Genomic DNA, 17,095 nt, shown 5'->3' with positions numbered 1-17,095 from the left:
GTGAGTTGACAGCATTCCGTTCTTTCACAAGGAGCATATCGATACACAAAGTATTTTTGTTCATTGCCAGTTACTACTGTGGCAGTGTGTGCTTTTTGAGACCAAACAACTATTTTTGCTTTTGCCAATGTTTGTTTAAGGCTGAGGGCCTAGCAGCTTGCACCCCAATAAGGTTTTACAACTACCATGCATAAACAAGTGACACATTGACGTAACTAAAAAGCCGACCCCTAATTTCAGACCGACTGGCTTTGCCAATGCTTGTTCGCCCGTCCCCACCCCCCCCACCCCCCCCCCCCCCCCCCCCCCCCCCCATAATCCTATTGACTGGTTACACTGATCTTCCATTATGAATATTTTTGGGAAACACTAGCATGCATCAACACGTTACTAAATGTTGATGCAAAGAAAGGGTACCTGAAACTTTACAGTAGTTTAGCAATTTTTTTTTCCAGCTTTCATTTTTTTTTCCAGCTTTCATTTTTTTAATGAACATTTTATTTTGAAAGTAATGAATCAATTGTGATTTCAGGCTTTTGCAAAAATTTGCATCAAATCAGAGCATTCCGGGAGCATTATACATAGCTTCATTTTGCTAAACTTTGAACACGTGTGCAAACATTTTTGTACTGGAACCACTGTCAGCAGTGTAGTTGGCACTTACAATATTTAATTAGAGCGCTCACCCTAATAATAAAGGCTTTTAATTAATGAACCATAAATACTAGTTTGAACAGCAGTAACATATGGGCAAAAATATTACCTTAACTGCAGATAGTCTCCTTCCCTGATCCATAATGTGGTACTGCAAACTGGCAGCCAAAGGGTTTGTGCTGCAGGGGGTTGGGCCTACTTGTCCCAAGGACAAAATAAACATTAAAACTTGGTGCCCTTGACCCCAAACAACATGTCCTTGGAGTCGGGCTATAGGAATTCCACATCCCTGGTAAATGAATATAGAAGTAGGTTTATTCAGCCATAAGCAGGATAACAGGAAGTATAACTCTGGAACAAGCAGCCCCACCAGGAGCAGCTCCTAGCTGCTCAGCCCATCTATAACTGCCAACACTCAAACCAAACACCCTATCATTCCATACATGTCAATCACACCAACATTCTTACATGGAACACTCACGCTGGCTGAGCAGCTAGATGCAGTGAAATGCAGGAACATAAATATACAACTCAGAATACCACATTATCCTCTCCCTCGCGAAAAGAAAAGAAAGAGGAAACTATCAGCGAGGAGGAAAACTATAGACCATGAAATTACAATTGATGATAATCCGTAAACCCAGGGATGAGGAGGAAACCACACCACGAGAGGGAAAACAGACCAACAAGATAAAGAAGGAAGAAATACAGTAAACACGAGCACCAACACTATCCTCCTCCTTTAATATTGAAAATGAAGATAAATGAAAAAATGTACTCCCAAAGCAAGTAAGACCTAGAATGAAGAAAAGATCTCCACAAAGGTAGACTGTGGCAGACAAAAAGCCACTCCTCAAAAGAGGAACTCAGAAAACAAAGGCTAAAACCCAGAACGAAGGTGTACAAAGGACAAGCCTAAGAACACACGCAGCACTGGGTGGTGCAGCACAATGTGGCAAAATTCCACTCCTCATGTGAGGAACCCTGAAAATATGGGGCTTACCCATAAACGAAGGTGTTACAAAGGACAGACCTATGAATACACGCGGCACAAGATGGTGCAGCACAATGTGGCAAAATTCCACTCCTTAAGTGAGGAACAGTAAAAATATGGGGTAAACCCATAAACTAAGGTGTTATAAGGACATACCCAAAAACACACGCGGCACGAATAGGTGCAGCACGATGTGTCAAACCAACACATAGAAAAAGTGAAGCACAACCAGCTTACACACAAGACATAGAGAGCCAAATAAAGACTACACGCAAATGAAAACGTGAAGCACATGGCGACTTACACACGACACTGAAAATGTGATGCACAGGGCGACTTACACACTGGACACGAGACCATGCACGCAACTTAAGTACAACAAAGCGTCCAACACAGGCAGAGAAGGTATAAAGTCTTAAGAAAAACTTTGACCCTATAACCCAGACATGAGGGTTAACTAATGGTAAAAAGACCATGAGGGGAAATGGGACTACAACCCAAACCCATCCCAAAAACAGGGATACAATGATGCACAAATGAGGGTGAGAGAACCCTTAAACAAAACTTTTGCGCAAACATGAGTAAGAGAACTCATGTACCAAACTAAGCACAGAAATGAGTGAGAGAACCCTAAACGATGAAGGTGAGAGAAACCCACATAAAAAAAAAAAAATGACACAAGCGTAACTGTAATGCAAACATGAGGGTGAGAGAACCCAACAAAATAAGTGACACATTTCCTATACTTTTCTAAAATGAACATGCTGTAAGTTAAAAACATGCTTGTTGGTTAATGTGTAAGTTACAAAAAAAACATGCTAGTTGAATAACCACAGTCAAAGGTGTGCCTGTCACCGGGATGAAAAACAGGCCCTAGAAAATATTTTAATGACCATCCTGAAGAAACTTCGCCAAGGTACATTCCCAAGAACTCTGCAGCATGTCAGATGTAGACAGAAAAACGAATGATCTGGCAGAGAACTCACCAAAGGAACTGGAAGCAAAGAACAGTGCCAAAGTCTTAGAAAACAAATTAACGCAGCCGATGTACATGTGATGAACATATGGGTAACAGATTAACTCTGCCGATGTCATGCCCGATGTGCACATGCGTTGAGCGGAGAATCCGGAGCTGCAGGCACTGTAGCTCGCTGCATTTACCCCCAAAATGAAGAGCTTGTCTCCTCACAACACAGCAGAAATGATCTGCGATTCCCAAGAACACCACACATGGTATGCCCGCTCGTGCAAAATCGGTGTGCACAGCCTCTTCCTCTCAGTGCCGTAAAGAACGACTGACCACAACCTTTGCGCCGCGTTTTGAAGAACTGACTAAGTTGCCATGGTTAAGATGGCAGCACGCTCATTACGTAGCTCCGGGTGGCTCACGGTGCGGTACCACTGAGGAAACATGCCGCCGTGCTGACGTGTCAGTTCCAAGAAACATGACTCATCCCCTTCACTGAACCCTCCTGCAAGATTCGATTGCGTCACCATATCAAGCAGGCAGAGGAGAGGAAAGGAGCTCCTCACCAACGGAAATACTGGCTCCAAGAAAGCAGTTAGCCTCCTGACTAAAACAGGTACATTCACGTTTCTCGATATTTAAAGCGTCCCTCTGCAAAATTAAGTACGCTCTTCTGCCGCTGAGCAACAGAAAGTACGGCCACTGAAGAAGGCAGTCAATTATTGTAACACAAGATATTGCTTATTACTTGAAGAGGCAGTAGTGCTGGCACATAGTTCAAATTGCTGCCACAGTCAGCGCTAGTACGGATGATAACACGCACATGAAGATGGTAACACATCCAACATCTTGAGTTAAGAGTCATTGACAACGCACTAGTTTCATTACGCAGACAAGTCACCAATTACCTTGGTTACGAAGACAAGTTCTGTGCTGACACTGCTTGCTTCCAAATACAGTAAATGTAGATTGTTGCTTTAAACATAAAATAGATGTTTCTTCTGCGTGACATAGGCAGCTTCCGTGATGATTTTCGACGCAGAAACCTTGTTTCTTGAAGACTTGGCAGCACGACTAGACTAGGGCTGCCTGGTGTTCGGCACTGGTGGGGCTACTTTTCGTGCTTGTAGAGGTTCCTTCTTCTTTTGCTTTAAGATGCTTGTTCCACTTTCATTACAGGACACTCCCAACTCTTGTTGATTGGCATGTTTTGCGCAGGAAAGTCTCCAGATCGTCGCCAAAAATAATGTAGTATGTTAGTCCATAAATACATGTAATGATGTAGCCGAGGCAGATGTAGATGAATATAGAAGTAGGTTTATTCAGCCATAAGCAGGATAACAGGAAGTATAACTCTGGAACAAGCAGCCCCACCAGGAGCAGCTCCTAGCTGCTCAGCCCGTCTATAACTGCCAACACTCAAACCAAACACCCAAGCATTCCATACATGTCAATCACACCAACATTCTTACATGGAACACTCCCGCTGGCTGAGCAGCTAGATGCAGTGAAATGCAGGAACATAAATATACAACTCAAAATACTACAGTGTGTTTTATAAAATCTATTATATGCAGGTGTAATGATAAAATGTTGATTTAAAACTAACTGAAAAGGGCAAGGATCAGATTAATTAACAAGTATTTGTTAGGCTTTGACTTGAAGGTACTTTATCACTTTAAGAAACATTGGAGGATCGGAAGTTAGTTAAAATTTCGTCTTTATATTGGTGCTAGTTCCCCTGTTAATGAGTGTTATTCAGTATTATCCAGTATTTGGGTGTCTTTCATAGATTCACATGCCTGAATCATTCCCCGTCGCCGAGACGGGAGCCTCCGGTACATAAAAAAGTAATGTCCTATAGACATACATAGAGAAAATAGGCCTAAGGGGTTCCCCTTAGTAGCCTTTCTTCGTCCTTATGTAAAAAAGGACCCAACTCTCACCGTTAGCCAATCAGCTCCGACCTCCCTCTAGAACCTTCCTGGGAGGAGCCTCAGATTTTCTACCGCACGTCGTGCTAGGGAGTCTCCAGCCTGAGCTCTCCTCAGGTTTTCTTCGAAATCATCGAACTTTCTTTAAAAAGTGCTTCTTCGATCTCAAATCTTCAATACACCCTCCACTGCCTGATTCCATGTCGGAATCGCAGAAAAAAGCCTCTTCCATGTCGGAATCGCAGAAGAAAGCCCTTTTCAGGGCCTGCTCTTCATGTGGAAAGAAACGGATCCATGCGGATGATAAGCACGATCTGTGCTTGTATTGCCTGTACCCGGATCACGTCTCTGACAAATGCAGGGTGTGTAGAGCCTTCCCTAAAAAGACTGTGAAGGACAGAGAGGCTCGCCTTCTCGTATGGCTCGACAGGCTTAAGGACAGAGACACTCTGGAATCTTCAGAAGGCAGTGTTTCGAAGTCCTTGGAAGTCTCTAAAAAGAGGCCCAAGGTACATTCCCCTGGCCATACAGACACTCCTCCTAAGAAGGCACATAAGAAGTCTTCAGAGGCAAGATCCACGACATCTTCAGTGTCTGTTCGAGACGATCAAACTTTCAAAAAGCCTGTTCCGTCTACCACTAGACATGCCCAGAGGACTACCTCGGTCACGACCACCGTGTCGACGTCAGCGTCGTCGCCCTCAGCGGCGGCAACCACGACTACATCCTCGTCCTCAGGTAGACCTGTTTCCTCTATCACACTGCTGAAATCGTCGAAGACGAAGACCCTCTCGACAACGGAGTCCCCGCCGACAACGTCAGCGATGACGAGCCCATCGTCGTCAAAGTCACTAACGAAGAACCCACCGTCGACAAAGAAGACGTCGACGGGAGGCTCGAACACGAAGCCGTCGACGAAAGGCTCGACGCCGAAGACGCAGGTTACAACGGCGGTGTCGACGAAGGCACCCATTATGGGCTCGCCGTCGATGGGTGCATCGACGACGACATCATCGACGTCGGAATCGTCGACCACGACAAAGGTGCCGTCGACTACCCCGTCCTCGATCAGGTCATCATCGTCGACGGAAACTCAGTCCACGGGCGAACCGTCGACGGAGATGGCACTGACGGAGCCATGGAAGAAATCCAAACTAGTCGAGGTGTCGGCCTTCTCGTTAACACCGTCAACGGCTCCCTCGACGGCAGCAGGATTGCAGTCCACGTCTGGCAAAACTACCAGGGTGCAGATTACCCCGGAATCGACGTCTCCGAGCAAAGTGGAAAGGCAGCCACCTCAGGAAATCTTCCAAAGTGAGGAGTCTGAAGAGGAGGAACAGCCAGGTCCCGCTACCTCTATCTCGGACCTTAACGTCAAATGCCAAAGTACTGATGAGGAGCATGAGGAGTTCACTTCTCAAGAACACGCCGCACACACTAGTGTCCGCACGGAGGTCACCCCAATGATATGCCTGCCGGCGACCCTTGTCAATGACCTGCGGTACCTAGTTCAAGATTACAAACAACGATTCCCAGAAGCGGACAGTGGGATTCAGACACCTGTCACACGGGCCCCGGCGTCCGTCCCAAATCACCCTACCGCTCACAGCAACCGCGAACAGGTCAGGCCTCAGGTGGTGAGACCCCGGGACAAGGTCCAACCTCAGGCGGAGGAATCCTCAGAAGATGAGGAGGAAGAATTAGAGGAAGGAGAGGTCCAAGACGTCCACTCGGACCAGCATGACGAGGATGAATATGTAGCGTCCTCCTCAGCTTCGTCGTCTCCAGCTTCACCGCAACCACGCCAAGCGGACTCGGTGCCAGCGGACATTGGCGGCTTCCACAAACTGGTGGACAGGGCGGCTAAGAGATTCCATATGGTCGTGGAATCGACTGAAACTGAATGTTTTTTGCATGACTTCAAGGAACACAGCCAAAACTAGACTAAATCTATTCCGATTATTGAGTTTCTGTGGGACCAGGGCAAGAAATTGATGCTAACACCCGCTTCTGTGCCAGCGGTGGTGCCACGCCTGGACAAGAAATATAAAGCCCCACTTACGGCGGCGGCTTGCCTCAACGGCCACCCTAAACCGGATTCGGTAGTGACTCAGGCGGCCCAGAAACACTCCCGCAACCCGTCCTCCCCGCTGTCCGCGCCTCCTGACAAGGAAGGCAGGAAACTGGACACAATAGGAAAGAGGTTCACGACTACGTCAGCCATGACAATCAAGGTGGCCAACTCCATCGCCCTGCTGGGGCGCTACAATCGCCAACTCTGGGAGGACATTGCCCCTTACGTACAAGAACTGCCCGACGCGGTACAGAGCGAAGTCAAGGCTCTCCTTGTGGAAGGTCAGAATTCCGCTGCGGAGATAATAGACTGTGCTATCGACGCAGCCATGACTGGGTTCCGTCAGCTCGCTGGAGCGGCGGTTCTCCGCCGTCAAGGCTGGCTAAAAGCTACATCTTTCCGCCAGGAAGTTCAATCGAAGGTGCTGGACATGCCCTTCGACGGCCAGCATCTTTTTGGTGAGAAAAACGATGAGGCACTGCAGGCCATAAAGGATACCGATACCGCCAGGGCACTGGGCACCCTACAGTCGCGAAACCAGTCCTTTCGAGGCGGCCGCTCCAGAGGTCAGTCCTCCTATAGGGGTTCCTACCAGAACAGGTCCTCTTACTCGTACAATAACAGAAATCAGTTCCAGCACAGGCAGCAACAAGGTAGACAATCTTCCTATGGCAGATCTACCTTCAGAGGCAAAAATACCAAGAAGGGCGCTGGCGGCCGCCAGTGACCGATTACTCCAGCCAGTCCTACAACCGTCTCCATCCTTTCAAATTGGAGGAAAACTGACCCATTTCCTCACCAATTGGCACCAAATTACCACGGACCGGTGGGTCCTGCAAATGATACGATTCGGACATTCTCTCGAATTCACCAACATCCCTCCCAATACGCCTCCCCAGAGGCGGGCGCACAAGCACCTACGCCTCCTTCTCCAGGAACTGTCCGTCATGCTACACAAAGGAGCGATCGAAAGGGTTCCAGCATCCTTGAAGGGGACGGGATTTTATTCCCACTTCTTCCTTGTGCGACAGAAGGAAAACAAGTGGAGACCCATCTTGGACCTCCGGGCGCTCAACACCTTCCTACGGAGCCAATCATTCAGGATGGTGACAATCCAGGAAATCCTGGGCGCACTGGAAAAGGGAGATTTCATGACTTCCCTGGACCTCCAGGACGCCTACTACCACATCCCCATCCTCAAGCGTCACAGAAAGTTCCTGAGGTTCGAGGTAGCAGGCGGACATTATCAGTTCAAGGTCCTACCGTTTGGCCTCAAATCCGCGCCGTGGATTTTCACGAAGTGCCTTGCGCCGGTGGCGGCTTTTCTACGTCAGCTGGGTCACCAAGACTTCCCCTACCTCGACGACTGGCTGGTAAAGGCACCCTCACCCGAAGGCGCAGCCGAGTCCTCCAACGCCTGCACCACTCTTTTTCAGAAGCTGGGATTGACCCTCAATCTCAAAAAATCCTGCACTACTCCTACGACAAAAATCACCTTCCTCGGGGCTACCTTGGACACGGAGTGCGCAAGGGCCTTCCCCTCGAAGGAAAGGACGGACAAGATACTGTCCCTGGCCACGGCTATGGCAGCAAAGACACGCCTCAAAGTCCGGACTTACTCCTCCTTACTCGGAATGATGTCTTCCTGCATACTCCTCATCCCTCACTGCAGGCTCAGGATGCGCCCCTTGCAGGAAGCTCTCACGAGACAATGGACTCAAAGTACTGGCTCGTTCGAGGACACGGTAAGGATAACGCCGAGCATTTCCAAAGGTCTTCAATGGTGGCGACGCCGAAAGAATCTTACGACTGGATTGCCGTTTCTCCTTCCGCCGGCGCCTCTGGTGATCACGACGGATGCCTCCCTGGAGGCTGGGGCGCTGTTCTCCAGGACCTTCGGATCAGCGGCAAATGGGAGGATCAGGAGAAACTGCTCCATATAAACCTTTTGGAGCTGAGGGCGGTATATCTTGCTCTACAAGCCTTCCTGCCACGCATCCAGAATTCCCCGGTGCTCGTCAAGACAGACAACACCACGACGATGCACTATCTGAACAAGCAGGGGGGAACGCGGTTGCTCTCTCTATCTCGCGAATCGCAGAAAATCTGGCACTGGCTGGTGTTGCACGGAATCTCGCTCAAGGCAGACTATGTTCCCGGAAAGGACAATACCATCGCGGACGCCCTCAGCAGGCAGAGATCCCTCTCCCACGAGTGGGAACTGAACGACGACACTCTGGCTCACGTCTTCTCTCAGTGGGGTGTCCCGAAACTGGACCTCTTCGCAACCAAGGGGAAAGCCAAATGCCCAAGCTACGCAAGCTGGCATCCCCAACAGGGGTCACTGGGAAATGCTTTTTCCATCGGCTGGTTCAGCGTGTTTGCGTACGCTTTTCCTCCGTTTCCGATGATCCCAAGGCTCCTCCGGAAGATGAAAGCGGAGCCTTGCACCCTGATCCTGATTGCTCCGTTCTGGTCGAGACAACACTGGTTCTCGGATCTGCTTCGCCTCTCCATCAGGCCTCCGATTCACCTGAGGCAACACCCGAACCTCTTGACGATGTCGAACGGACAGGTACAGCACCCGAACCTCCGCTCGCTCAAGTTATCGGCCTGGCTCCTGAGCACAGAGAGTTCTGCGACCTAGATATCCCGCAGGACTGCAGGGAAGTTCTGGCGAAAGCGAGGGCAGGTAGTACGAACAAAACCTACTCGCTCAAGTGGAAAAGGTTCTGCATTTGGTGTTCGGACCAGGGCCTGCGGCCACTTGATGTCACCCCTGCACAGATATTGCCATACCTCCTACACTTGGCACAGTCAGGGCTAGCACATGCATCCATTAAAGTTCACCTGGCAGCTATCTCTAGGTTCACCAGAACTTTCTCAGGACCTTTTCTGTGGTCAAGTAGGCTGGTCAAACAATTCCTGAAGGGGCTCTACAGATCCTTTCCGAGGCCTCGGAAAGTCCCTCCGACCTGGCAACTGAATCTGGTACTCAACCAGCTCATGAGACATCCGTTTGAACCCATTCATCGGGCATCTATCAAACACCTCTCTTGGAAAACGGCGCTCTTGCTCGCTCTAACATCGGCCAGGAGAGTTGGCGAGCTACAAGCATTGTCCATTCAGGAACCATATATGCAATTTAGACAGGACAGGGTGGTGCTCAGACCGAACCCTAAATTTATACCAAAGGTGCCTTCGGACTTTCATCTCATCATCTCAATGAACCGATTGTCCTTAAGTCCTTATTTGCGAACCCTTCCACGGCAGCGGAAAGGGCACTGCATTCTTTGGATCTCAAACGATGCCTAAAGTTCTACTTGGATAAAACCAAGGATCTCAAAGTCTACACAACTGTTCGTGGCATACAGCAGCCCAAGAACGGGCCTGCCTCTTACGAAACAGAGTATCTCCAGATGGATCTCCTCAGCGATTGCCTTCTGCCACGACCAGGCCGGACGGCCTTTGATTGATCGTGTTACTGCTCATTCCACCAGGGCGATGTCCACGTCAGCGGCGCTATTCGCTGGAGTGCCAATCTTGGACAAATGCCGGGCGGCGACTTGGAAGTCTCCGCACACTTTCTCCAAGCACTAATGCCTGGATATAGAGCTTCAGAAGGATGCGGCAGTGGGCCAGGCGGTGCTCCGCCATCTCTTTCAGTGAGGTGAGCCTGCCTACTTCCCGCCATCCAGGTATGCACATTCATTATGATTGTATGTTTCTGCTTCCGCTGTTTTTACCATGTTGTTGATGATTGTATATTGTCTGACATGACTGCAGAACTACTTGCTTACTAATGTGCATATCTAATTGCTGGCTACTCTGATTCAGGCATGTGAATCTATGAAAGACACCCAAATACTGGATAAGAAATGCGTTACTTACCTGTAACAGCAGTTATCCAGTATTGGTGTCTTTCATAGATTCACATGCAACCCTCCCGCCTCCCCTGGAAGGACTCACATCCCTCTCTAACAATATTACGCCAACCTAGCTGGGTGCGTACGAAAATCTGAGGGACTGAGGCTCCTCCCAGGAAGGTTCTAGAGGGAGGTCGGAGCTGATTGGCTAACGGTGAGAGTTGGGTCCTTTTTTACATAAGGACGAAGAAAGGCTACTAAGGGGAACCCCTTAGGCCTATTTTCTCTATGTATGTCTATAGGACATTACTTTTTTATGTACCGGAGGCTCCCGTCTCGGCGACGGGGAATGATTCAGGCATGTGAATCTATGAAAGACACCAATACTGGATAACTGCTGTTACAGGTAAGTAACGCATTTCTTTGCGATCCTTTTGTCTTTATTTTCTGGATGCTCCGATTGGAAGGAGTTTAGTACTTGGATTAATATATCCTCAAAAGACAGTTAAATGCACGACACCCAGATCATGGTCTCCATCTCACACAACGCTGACATCTCTGCCCTGAATTTTAAGATCTGTAGGAAGGCAGTCGCGGTGTGGATGGTAAGAAACTACCTCAAACTGAATGGCGAGAAAACAGAGGTCATCATTTTCGGAGGAAAGCAGGAGACCTGGTCCTCGGACTGGTGGCCATCGGAGCTTGGGGCATGCCCAACTCCAACGCATTCAGCTCGGAACCTGGGTGTTATTTTCGATTCCTCGCTTTCCTTTGAAAAACAGGTCAGTAGGACAGCCTCAACCTGCTGTGGGGTCCTACGGATCCTTAGAAAAATTGTTCACTACCTTTCAATGGAAGCTCATAAACAGGTCACGGTAGCCCTCATAACCTCCTGCCTGGACTATTGCAATGTCCTTTACCTTGGAATTGCCAAGCAACTGGTTCAGCGGCTCCAAATTGTACAGAACTCTGCCGCAAGTTTTGTAGTTGATGCACCCAGGCGCTCATCAGGCTCAGCCATTAGAAAAAATCTCCATTGGCTCCCTGTACAATCTAGGATTGACTTTAAGGCGCTGTTCCTTACCCATCGTGCCTTGCATGGGCTTAGGGCAAAAGATCTTGGCTCCCTTGTGTCCCTCTATGTCCCGGGTAGAGATCTTCGATCAGCAAATAAAAACCTCCTCGCAGTTCCTAGAATCTGGAAGGCTAGATGGGGTGGGAGGGCCTGTTTTGCCCTGGTCCCAAGGTTGTGGAACACCCTCCCTGTCAAACTTAGGGATCAACCTTCGCATCCCCTCTTCCGGAAGGCCTTGGAGACCTGGCTATTCAGGAAAGCTTACCATTAGCCATCATCTCTCTCCCTCACACATCAGACTGTTTGTTACCATCCCTAGCGCCTTGACGCCCTCGGGTAAAGTAGCGCTATACAAGAACCAAGTCAGTCAGTCACTGAAAGAAAAATGTCTTTCAAGGTATACGCAGTATTAAGGATAAACAACTGTCAAGACTGAATAAAAATTCTTTAAAGGAAACATATAAGGAAAGTTTACAAAAGAACTGTTTCAAACAAATGTCCAAAACAGTTTATATATTTCAGAACTAAGAAGTAAACGTTGAGCTTGACTAAGACTAAAGTACATGAAAAACTTCCGTGCAATATGATGGAGAATCCAGATTTTATTTCTCAGACTTCCAAAAGGGACTGTTTGAACTTGTAACTGATTTTGGACTGTCCGGCTTGGGCATTGCAGGTTTCATATTCATCTTAAACGCTTTGCTCAAGTGAGGAGATTAAAATTATGGCGCACTCAAAGTAATTTAGTTTAAGTGTTTCTTATAGGCTGGTTGCTCGAAGAGAAGAGTTAAAGCTTTGAAGAGGAAAATTCCTTTGAGAGATGGTCAGTCTGTGCTCTAGGAAGGCCATTTTGTAAATGCCTCTTTTGTTAATATAGAGCCATGAACATGGAAGTGAATTGAAGTCTTAGCTCCCATTTACTACTGGCACATTTTAGGGCCATCTTTAAAGAAATCTAATTTTATTTGTTGCGTTTACTGATGGTAAGAATCCCCTATGCTTGATGTCTCCCTTGTTTAGTGTCCCTCAAACTCTGTCCCATCTTGATATCCTCTACCATTCTCCGCAGACCCTCCTGTCAGTAATGACACTTCATGATAATTTATAACACTAGGCGTTTCTTCCTTCAGGTAACAAATATAAGTGGGTGCCCCTGCAGATTGATGTAAAATCTGAGGCCTCTCGGGAGAAAACTGCTGCACGGAACAATCGCCAGAATGAGCAGAATAGACATCCTGTTATCCGCAATGAAACCAAAGGAGAAGAATCTCATCGAGAAATGCGGGAGAGGAGGAATGAATGGCACGGTAATGCTGTAGGAACTTTGGTGTGAGGTCGAAGTGGCAAAATAAATTGTCTTTGTGAGGGGAGGGGGACTTTCTATTGCATCTTTCGAAGTCCTTCGACTTCCATTTGTAGTATGTGCACTTGTAGTCTTTACCTGTTGACATTTCTCAAGTTCGTCTTCTCAGCAGCACCTTCATCTTTTCCAGCCTTTTGCCATTGATGGCTTAGTTGTCTGACACCACTCCTTGCTTTAACAGTTTCCTGGCTATTCCTCCTTGTCACTAAGACAAGCTGAGGCTCTTGAGTGAAGTCTGTTTCTATTACGACTGCATCATCTCTCACGGTGCCCACCTTTATTATTTTCAGGATCTTTGGCTTGAACTCTGCGCATGCTTTGGATTATAGTCCTTTGGTAGTTCCTTTACACACCTTGTGGATGGAACTTGAGACCGAATCTACAGGGACTATTCTTACTCTCCCTCTATGACCTTCCCATGTAGCATGTGCTCAGATTGAGGGCAGCTTCTCTGTTGGTCATTTTCACAAAGAGTTCAGTTTTTACTAATGTTAGCCATAGTCTCCAACCCTTTCTGTCTCACTGTTCCCATCCTGATTTCATTAAATATCTCCTTCCTATCGCTGAATTCCTCCGAGATCTTTCACTTTTTTTCCTGACCAAGTGACTGCTTGAAGACTATGGACAGCATCGGTTGAAACTGAAAATCACCCCCAGAGAAGCTGGGCACATGGATTGAGAATGTGCAACTCAAGATTTGTCCGAAATTGAACCAGTGACGAACCCCACCCAGAGTTGATGGTGGAAACTGACTCGTCACACTTAAGGTAAATAGATAATTTGGAAGAAGTTCTGATCGGAGGACTTGGGTCTTTGGTGGAAACCTGCCTTCACATCAATTTAATGGAGTTGCGAGCAATTTTCATGGTATATAAGTCCTTCCTGCCAGCTATCAAGAAGAACCTTGCGTAAGTTCTCCAAGACCATGCCACTGCCATGTGGTACTGCAACAAGTTTGGGATGACTTCCTGTACAGGGGGCTCCACACCTCTGGTACAGTCTAGGTTAGGGCATTTCCCTGGTTGTGAACCATCTTTTGTAATCTTTGAACACCAGAGCAGACAAAGGCAGCTGGCACACCTAAAGGGTCATCAATGGCATGTACACCTGGGTCGGGGTATAGGGTGTCTTCCAGCAATGAGGAGAACCCTAGCTCAATCTAATCAGCCCCGACCGTGAACAGGTAGTGTTAACAACTTTTGTGTGTTGGAGTTCCTTAGAAAGCCCTCTTGAAGACTCATTCTGACTAGAATGGAGCACAGAACTCATGCATGCCTTTCTACCACTACAACTCCTGCCCAGAGTTCTGAAGATCGGCCATGTTCAGGCCCAAGTCATCTTAGTGGCTTTTGATTGAGCACGTCGAGTTTTCCTGCCTAAAGTGGGGATGTAAACCAGTTGCTGCCATCTGCTGCTAGCAGCAGAGGCTGGGGTCGCATTCCTCTCTTCGAGCACTGGCCCATCCTGTGGGAGGAGGCATGATGCCTCTGCCCAAGATGTGCATTGTTTCTGGTTCCAAAGAGAAGGGGCTCTCTGCCTGGGGGGTCCAGAAACATGTCTGTTGGTGGCTAGTTGCCTACTGCCGGTCAGATATCACACCCAGTTTGGTAGGGATTCGGGCGCACCCTGAGACTGTGTAACTAGTTTTCGAGTTCCCAGCCCATGTACTTGCTATAGTTTCACTAGCACACTATTAAGAAATTGTGCCAAATATTGTAGGGGCATATTTGCTCAGGCAGATATGAACTCGCCTGTCTTATAGTGCATCCTGCCTTAGGGCTGTGAGGCCTTCTAGAGGGGTAGCTTACTTATGCTGTCAGGCAGTGCTAGCTGACAAGGCACCCAGGCAGGGTGCCATGTCGACTTTGTTGTTTTCTCCCTGAAAGGGGCATGCAGGCTTCAAGGGCAGTGGCATGGTCCCAGTGAAGGAGGGTCCCCATAGGACCGTCTTCAGCTTCCTGGCCGTAGGCACCCAGGGTATCATTTGCTAGGGACTTACAGGGGGCGGAAGAAATAATTGGGATTTTGTTTTAGGGAAGGAGCACTGGCACAAGGGACTGTGAGAAAGTGCCATCTTTCTTGCATGGGTATGCCCACACTTTTTGCTGAATTGCTGATGTTCTTTGACTGTGCCATGCGCTCCTGCCAGCCAGGTGCCCAGGGCCTGTGTCCCTTCTCTACAACTGTGTTGAAACTAAAACCCAATTGGCATCTCTGGCCACTTGTCAGCCCCTAGGAAATGGTACTCTAGGTACCCAGGGCAAGGTGCCCAGAGAAGGCCCCTAAGGCAGCAGCACTAATTGTGCCACCCTTAGGGGCCCTATACCCTGATACCCACACACTGCCTTTGCAGGCTGAGTGTCTAAGTACAGAACTAAACAGAGTCTACATAGCACCCATCCCTGTGTGCCATGCCCACAAGCTCACTGCCCTGGCATCCATCAGTCACCCCTCTAGCTGGCTGCCCGGTGCCAGTGGTGTGGGCACAGGTGCAAGAGCCAGGTGCCCCTACAGTACCCCGGGCCAGTCCTGGGCACTGTAAGTGCAGTGCTCCCATTGAGTATATGGTGCTGGGAGGTAGTCATTACGAACTCCACAGCACCATGATGGCTTCACTGAAGACTGGGAAGTTTGATATCAAACTTCTCAGCACATTAAACCCACACTGATGCCAGTGTGGGATTTAATGTAAAATGCACGACAGAGGGCATCTTGGAGATGCCCCCTGAAACCTAACCAACACCCAGTGTTCTGACTGTGGCTGCCACCACCAGACATGTTTCTGGACCCCTGGATCGAGAATCTGCCGCTCTCGGGGGACTGAAACAATGCACATCCTGGGACGAGGTGCCAGGCCTCCTCCCCCAGGATGGGCAGGGGAAGCTTCAAAGGCATACCTCCTTTGTGAGCTTCTCCAGGCCACTTGCTGTACTCAGTAACTGCCCCCCACCGGTTCTGACCCCCACTCTGGCGGGAAGAACGTCAGGAAACCCTAAGTTAGGAAAGGGGGTGTGCCAGCCTGTGCAAACTCCACCCCTCAGGTGGGAGAGGCGAGGTGAAGCACGACTCCGACCATCTTGAAGATGGGAAGCCCTGCCCAATCACAGCTCGGCTCCTGCCCCCCTCCCACAGGAGAGGAGCAGGCTATGGGGTGTACCCACCCCAGGGCAGGGACCCATTGGTTCCTCCCTTTGCCCTACCTGTAACGTCCATACATTTTTTATTTATGGGCACCCTGAACCTTCCTTCCTCAGATCCCTATTGCGGCAACAAGAAGACCAAGAAACACGAAGACCTGCCGCACAGCTGCTAACAAAGGATGACGCCCACTGACTTGGCCCCAGAACCTTACAGGCCTGTTGATCCTTGAACCTGCTTCTGTGAAACTCCGGCGTCTCCTGCGGACTGTAACCTCGACCACCCCGGAGGACCTGCCTGCCTTGAACCTTCCAAAAGACTGGGACTCCCACGAGCAGTGGTTCTGCTCCAACAGCAATACCCCTCGTGCCAGCCAGGAACCGCGAATCCAGCCCACTCTGCACCCGCCAAGCCCGGTCTGTTCCTGAGTGACCCAAGACCACGAAGACGTCCCCCCAGCGACTGGGACCCGAAGTCCAGTGCCCAAAGACCCTGCTCGACAAACCAGACGCCTGCAGCCTCAGAACCAGTGACCCCTCCAACCGCGACCAGCCGAGGGTAAGATTTCCTGACCCCAAGACACCCCTACACCTGGCGCCCTGTGGCACCCTGTGCCCTCCTTTGGGGTACCTACCTCTTCTCCAAGATCCCAACTTACCTCTCGAAGTGGTGGTCGTACCTGAAGAATCTCCGTCCACGAGCCTGCAGCATTTTTTCACTTTTTAACTTTCCTATTGGATAACATTGAACGCCCGACGGCTCAAAAACACCCTGCACCCAGCCGCCAGAGTACCGCTGGAAGTGCAACTACTACCCTACTCTACTTCCCCACTTGCCCTGAGTAAGTGACCAGGAGCTCATCTCCCACAGCCGTGTGGCCTGCTTGCAGTCGCCAACCAAAGGCCCCCTACCCTCCATTGGATTGCATTGGGGCTACTCTCTCAGCACCTGGCTGCCCCTGTGCCGCTGAGGGTGTAACTACTGAACCTTTCCGACCCTGAAGGACCCCTTAGTTTATGCCCAGAACCTT

At 49.1% G+C, this 17,095-nt stretch overlaps 1 protein-coding gene across 3 annotated transcripts in view; it reads left to right on the top strand.

Annotated features, from left to right (window-relative positions):
* LARP1 (La ribonucleoprotein 1, translational regulator) overlaps positions 1-17,095 on the top strand; it is a 773,488-nt gene that overhangs the window by 319,186 nt on the left and 437,207 nt on the right. For all 3 annotated transcript variants that reach the window (XM_086931251.1, XM_086931250.1, XM_086931252.1), the window contains exon 5: positions 12,695-12,871. In XM_086931251.1, the coding sequence (XP_086787377.1) occupies positions 12,695-12,871 (177 nt within the window). The remainder of the gene's footprint in view (positions 1-12,694; positions 12,872-17,095) is intronic.

This window comes from Lissotriton vulgaris, chromosome 7 (genome assembly GCF_964263255.1).
Source record: "Lissotriton vulgaris chromosome 7, aLisVul1.2, whole genome shotgun sequence".
Lineage (NCBI taxonomy): Eukaryota > Metazoa > Chordata > Amphibia > Caudata > Salamandridae > Lissotriton > Lissotriton vulgaris.
This window is presented reverse-complemented; position numbering and strand designations above follow the sequence as displayed.